Genomic DNA, 6,608 nt, shown 5'->3' with positions numbered 1-6,608 from the left:
CTTTAGGGTCATCATAATCAGTGACAGTGGTAACTATTGGCTGATTAACAGGTACAACTTCTGACCCATGGGATGATGGACTTGAACTAGCACCTATGTGGCATACTGAACTTGAACTTTCACCTCTATGATATACATATAAGTCTAGTATTGGCAACTTGTTAAACAGAGAAAACACAGCAGCTGATTGGAGATCATAATCAGACTGAAGTACCTTTTGCTGCTCACCAAATTTGTGAATGATTTCAATAGTGAATGGAGATAGTTGAACCCAATTTAAACAAATATTATCCTTCAAATCCATAAGAGTTGTTTTTAAACCAATACGAAACGACAATGAAGCTTCATTGTAACATACAGCTGCAATGACAGAGTCCATATCTACAAGCAAAAGTATGGAACCAAAAAAGGTTTCACTCAATTTAAACTGAAAACTATATGACAGCTTAACAACAAAAAATTTCCATTCATACAGATTTCACCATGAACAACAAGAAACAAACATAATCAACAGAAGCAAATCTATTTCAATACGAACAACGATCCAAAATTGTAACATTATTGTAACTTCTATTATGAAATCAACTAGAAAATTCAAAACAAATCAAAGAAATAAAAATACCTGGAAATCGAAATCGCGTTCCTGATGAATATGATCCGACTACTTCAACGTATGATTACAGACTCAAGATGACAATTCGGAGGATTAAATTGTTACTTCTCTTCTTTTCTTCGAAGAAGATGAGAACCAAAAACCAAAATAAATTGAATTTCTTCAACAATACACATAAATCTTCAGATTCGAAGGATTGAAATCTACGATCTCTTCTATTATTCAACTAAATTGAAACAAAACCGAGATCGGAAAATTAGTTTCTGAAATCATCAGAATCGAATCAGAGAAAGAGATAAGAATATAGATCTTGTTTTGATTTTTCTAGATATCTCTATAAAGATTCTGGTAGAGAATATACGAAATCAAACCCTAAAATCTAAATAGAGGAAGATTCTGGTAGAGAAGATCTTCAATCCTCTTCTCCGATCTGCTGAAATTGTATTTCCGCCAAAATTTTCTATTTTGAAGAAACTGTATATATGGTTAAGGGTACGATTGGAATTATTAGATACGGTTAAAAACTAAATTTAACTAATTTGAATTCAAATGGAGTTTTTGGTCCATTTTTATTGGATACGGTTTTGATTTGGCACAAATAATATGGACGGTGTTTTAGTAACTGTAAGAGTATCACCCTGATTTTTTTAGAGCTTAATATATTAAAATATGAAAGCCAACTACGAAAGAAAATAAATGCAAGTTTAATCTGCAGAACATACCAGAAGTCAAATTGCGCCTTAAGTTTTTTTTCTTTTACCATGATAGATTGAGAGATGATGATACAAATTTACACTCCAACAAAAAAGACCTGCTATACTAGGTTGGTGATTAATTTTGTATAGCATGGACTCAAAACGTTTGCGTATGCACAGACAAACAGGTTTCCATACAAAACATAGCGTAAGAATGATCTTACCAACTTACACTAGCAGAAACTTGCATTTTGAAATATCCTTCCCTCTCTCTTTGGGAATATAGGATTATAGCAAACTATGATCGGGTACGGGTAGGGTGAGTTTGAACACGTCTTCCACGGGACCGCTTCCAGAGAATCTTGGCACTTCCACTTTCTTCAGCAACTACGTTTTATCATGAGGGAACAATCTTAGGTAGAAGCAAAGGAGTAAACTAACATTTCAAGAGTCGGATTTAATAATAGAAGAGAACTAATAGAGATTTACCGTATCAGTGGGTCTCGGTGTGTATCCTTTTCTCACATATACTTTTCTTTCTTGGTTTCGTTTCTCTGCTGCTTTTAATTTGGTAATGCTGGGTCTGTATAGAATTACAGACCGGCCAATCTGACCCACAGCTACTGATCCAGTTGATTTCTCCAATGCCCTCACCACATCAACTAGCTCCCCTGGACAGCTGTTATGTATTTTGAGCTGTTTAAACAGTTCATGGACCAAGATAGCTACCAGATCAAAACTTTGCTTACAAACCCAAACAGAATATAAGTAGACATGACTATAAAGAGGAAGTGAGAACAGAAGAAGAAGAAAAAGAAGATTCTACACCACAGGCAATCTAGCATGTTGGACAAATCAGGACCTCTAATTATATGAAAAGACTCTTGTATCCAAATTACCATGCTTACAGTTTACATTCAAAGGGGGAGTTAATGAAAAAGTTAACACCCCTATATTTCAAATGCAAGCATATCATCTATCACACAGACAATAATACAAGTAAAATTTGCGAAGCAAAATGAGATTTTAGCTCCTACTTGAAACCATAAAGATGAGCTCTATGCAGCATTGCTATAATCTGAAGAATGTTAGAGCTTCTGCAACAGCTATTACATCCATCACATTGGTAGATGGAACTACTTGTAGGATTGATCATATATAAATATGTTGTATTGGCTATTCAATGAAGCCCAATAAAAAAAGTAACCTCTTCTGCTAGTATGTGGGACTAATATTTCAGAGTAATTCCATGTGACATGTGTACACAATACAACAGTACCCTTGATTAAAACACCAAATTTCCCCTCTCCCCTTTGAGGATATCAGACAAACATATCTGATGAATCTGAACCTCCTGCTAAGGGTTAACAAAAAAGTGAACAACATTTGCTAAACAAAACAACTCAAGTTCAACTATTAACAACTGACTAACTACCCCAAGCTTCTTAAAGCAATCCTAAATCTCAGTTTTAACTTAATCAGAGTCTCTCAGATCAATTTTCGCTATGTCAATTGAAGGGGATGCCTTCGAAATAACCAGTCAACTGATGTGCCTCAACGCATCTTTAAGAAAACCAACTATTCATACCCGTTACTACCATTGCAGGTAATTGAAATAGATATACATGTTGAGGATCAGGGAGACGGTGGAGAAAAAAACTTTCTTTAATCTTATACAAGTAGTTAGCTGGAGTAAAGAGATCAGACATGGTTATTAGTCATTTAATTATGAGGATTTGATTAAGCTCCCACCATGTATGCACCTAGCCATCATCAGATAAAACCTTGAACGAAAACTTAGTCACATCTTCTGTTGCATAATGTTCACATATGTAACCCCAAGAACAGGTTCGCTCAAACAATTGCTGATACTATATTCTCTAAATAACACCGCCAATCAGAACAAACAAACAAACTAGAAATTTACGGTGTCACGATGCCTCAATTAAACTATCCTATTTTAGTAAAGGCCAATCCTTAACAGAATTGAAGGTCCTGTAGTTGTTATAGATTTCAATTATTCATATCTGCATTCAAAACACCACTAATATGATCATTTGAGCAACCCATTATCCATAAGTATTCCTGTTCTAATACTACCATTCATAATTCGTGTTCAAACTAAGCTAAACCCACTAAGAACATCCAAACAGGCAAGTCATTTGGCAACCCAAAACAACTAAAACATCACTCAATCAAATTAAAAGCATAACTAGAAGTAAATATGAGCTTACCTTAAGGAGCTCATTGGATTCAAGGTTTTCAATGAATGCAGCAGCTTGAGAAGAAGTAACACCAGATTTACCAACTTGTTGAGATTTAAGTTTCTTTCCTAGACTATGAGCATAAGATGCAAGTTCTTTCTTTTCTTTCATAGTCAAAACAGGTACTTCCAATTCTGTCAATGGTTCCAGTTCTTGTTCAATTTGAGCTTCACCTATTATTTCGTCTTCCACTTCTTCTGCTTCCACTCCTTCATCTTCCGTTAGGAATTCTTCTTCGATTTCATTTTCAGTATCAAGGTCGAATTCTCTGTCTTGATTAAGCAAAACCCTAGTAGAGATAATTTGGGGATGTGAAAAAGATGATGAAGATAAGTAAGAAGATGAGGGTTTAAGGAAGTAAGAAACAGTAGAAGATGAAGAATGAGAATTAGGGTTTATGATGAAAGAACGTAGAGGTTTATGTAAATGGAGAGAGCTAGTTAAACAGAGGGGTTCTAAGAAGAGGAAAGAAGGAGGATGGGGTTTCAGAAGATGGTGGAGAAGAGGAACTGAGACTGCCATTATCTGCAATTTTTCAGTAGTTAAGTACTTGAGTTCAACAGTTTCAAGGAACTTTCAGGTTAGGATTTAGCTACTATGAGTGTGAATTCAGGATTCCAGGGTTTCTCAAGCTCACGGAGATAATGGTTTTCTTTTTCTTCTGATCTTTTTAATCTTTTTGGGATTTGCTCGGACTTGACTCGGGAGAACCAAATGCTTAATACGGCTATAATATGGTCTATGAATGTACAGGCGTTAGTCCTCCCGCGAGTTGAGTCGAGTGTAATTCAGTTTTTTGTTAATCGTGGGGAGTCCGAAAGAGTCTCTCAAAATCCCGTTAATCGTGGGAGAGTTTAATTAGAAGAATCACCCAAACTCCATAGAAAACCACGTTAGTCGTGAGGGAGTTTGAAAGAAACTTCATCAACTCCATCTTAGTCTCGCAAAGATATAGGCGGCATCTCAGTGGTCTCGACAAGTTTTTCGACCACATCATGTTTCGCCAAAGAGACTCTTCTCGACCGTAGACCGAAACCGAGGCCAAAAATTTCGATGAGATCTTGTCCGAGACCAACTATATAAACTGTTGCAGAAAAAGAGGATATTATCTCTACACCTTGGGCTTGTACACTGACATAGGATTCGATGACCTGAATCGACTACAACTGGTTCATCTCTCGTCTAGAATGGGAGGTAAGATTCTAAACACCCGTGAATCCCCTGTCAGCGGGTTCAATGGACTACTTTTTATGCATATATGTTGAGGACTGAATACAAACATTTATTTTTCTAGTAAAGGTCAAGGCCAGACCATCCAATATAAGGGTTTGGATTTCATCACTGTTCTCTTCTTGCTCGCCTTAGAAGAATGTTCCCAACGTGAACCTAAGCCTTAAAATTTTGACTAGAACGAGACTAATAAGGTAACGAGCTTAAAGGAAAGTCGTTCAAAAGGATTGTATTGGGTATCTTGTTAGCTTAACTCAAAGTTCAGGATGATTATTGTAAGTTGAACGAGCCACCTTGTAATCCGAGGAAACATTTTGCCAAAGAGGTGGGGGTATCAAAGCTCCTCTGAGCTTGTTCCAGAGAGGTTTGCTAAAGCTATACCTAGTTGCCTTTCGGAAGATTAAAAGTTGGTCTAGAAACAATCTAAGTGAAGCCATCATGCTTGTTGTTTGCTAGATTTTCAAAGTGATTTGGTTGAGTCACCTTTGTTTTGTGATTGCTTAGATTTCCCTTTTGATTTAGGAATTTTTTTATGCCAGGACGTAAAAGAGACGCTCAAGGTCGGTTTATCAGTAAAATACTAGAACTTATATTTTAGAAAACAGGGATCTCGAATACCTTAATCTATAGAGTCATGTTTCTGGAAAAGTCAGTTTTGAACGTCCGTCTTTTAGTGAGACGAGTATCCCTAGTACTCTGATAACGCCAGAAATTACAACTTTGAAAGCTTCTAGGACTACTCGTCCTTCGTGTATTAAGTTAGCTGACACGTAAGCAAATTTTGAAATGAAATCTGGGACCATACAGTGCTCCCAATCTTTTTAGGGAAAGAAAATGAATACCCTATTACCATGTTAGGGATTTTGAGGAAATTTGTAGTACTTTAAGAACTAAGAACATGGATGACGAAGCATTGAAGCTTAGGTTATTCCCATTTTCCTTGAAAGATAAGACAAAATCTTGCCTATGTAGTTTGATTTTCGAGTCAATTGAAACATATGAACAACTTATATCTGCATTTTTCAATAAGTTTTTCCCTAGGCATAAAACACCGTCTATTAGGACGCAAATCTGCACATTTTCTCAACAAGAGGAAGAATCTTTGTATAGGTATTTGGAAAGGTTCAATGATTTGTTAACATAATATCTTCATCATGGTTTAGAAAAGGTTAGGCTAGTTCGGATCCTTTATAAGAGTTTAGATTATTACACAACAACCACGATTGAATTTCTGTGTACAAGTGGGTTTGAAAACCAAACGATTGATGCGGCGATGACATTTTTGAATGAAATCGCCGAAAAGACCCAGCAATGGGAAAATAGTAGGGAACCCCGGAAAACAACTCTTTTAGGCATGTGAAATGTTAACAGGGTAGAAGGAGGCTTTTAATTAGATGCCAAAATATCAGCAAAATCCAAAAAGGTTAGAAGCTTTAGATTTAAGTCGCACTAGTGGTAGAGTAGAGCCTTTTCGTGAAGGCCAGACTATTGAAGATCAAGCCAATGCTCTTTGAAAAAGCAGGGGTCTAACAACCACACCCAATAATTCGTTTGGCAGTCTGAATAGACAAACTCCAATATACTTTCAAGAGAATCAACTAGACAGTCAGACTCAATCTATAGAAAAGTATATCAAAGAGTTTATAAAAAGTATATTCGTTGCATATCTTTGGATAACCAATATGTGTGAGTTGGTAGAACCGATCTTAACTCAGGTTATGTATCTTGGTATAACTGATCACAATGGCTAGACTGACCGGTCCTGGTAATTGGTGTAACCGATCCTAAGTAATCACCATAAGATGG

At 36.3% G+C, this 6,608-nt stretch overlaps 1 protein-coding gene across 1 annotated transcript; it reads right to left on the bottom strand.

The window, feature by feature from the left end:
• Window positions 1-1,346: 1,346 nt before the first annotated feature.
• Window positions 1,347-4,267, bottom strand: LOC113288762. Its single transcript, XM_026537880.1, has 3 exons — window positions 3,543-4,267; window positions 1,798-2,004; window positions 1,347-1,695 (listed from the first exon to the last, which is right to left on the bottom strand). The coding sequence occupies exons 1-3, from the start codon at window positions 4,092-4,094 to the stop codon at window positions 1,597-1,599; spliced, it is 858 nt and encodes a 285-aa protein (XP_026393665.1). The 5' UTR covers window positions 4,095-4,267; the 3' UTR covers window positions 1,347-1,596.
• Window positions 4,268-6,608: the final 2,341 nt, after the last annotated feature.

Source organism: Papaver somniferum, chromosome 6, assembly GCF_003573695.1.
Source record: "Papaver somniferum cultivar HN1 chromosome 6, ASM357369v1, whole genome shotgun sequence".
Lineage (NCBI taxonomy): Eukaryota > Viridiplantae > Streptophyta > Magnoliopsida > Ranunculales > Papaveraceae > Papaver > Papaver somniferum.
Note: the sequence above shows the minus strand (reverse complement) of the source record. Positions and strands in the feature narration are given on the sequence as shown.

What these genes read in the sequence shown, in the direction of transcription:
- LOC113288762 (XM_026537880.1), bottom strand. Translation starts at nt 4,094, where the DNA reads ATGGCAGTCTCAGTTCCTCTTCTCCACCATCTTCTGAAACCCCATCCT. An exon ending in AATCCAATGAGCTCCTTAAG is followed by an intron (nt 2,005 to 3,542) that starts GTAAGCTCATAT and finishes CTGTTTAAACAG; the next exon opens with CTCAAAATACATAACAGCTG. An exon ending in CACCGAGACCCACTGATACG is followed by an intron (nt 1,696 to 1,797) that starts GTAAATCTCTAT and finishes GATAAAACGTAG; the next exon opens with TTGCTGAAGAAAGTGGAAGT.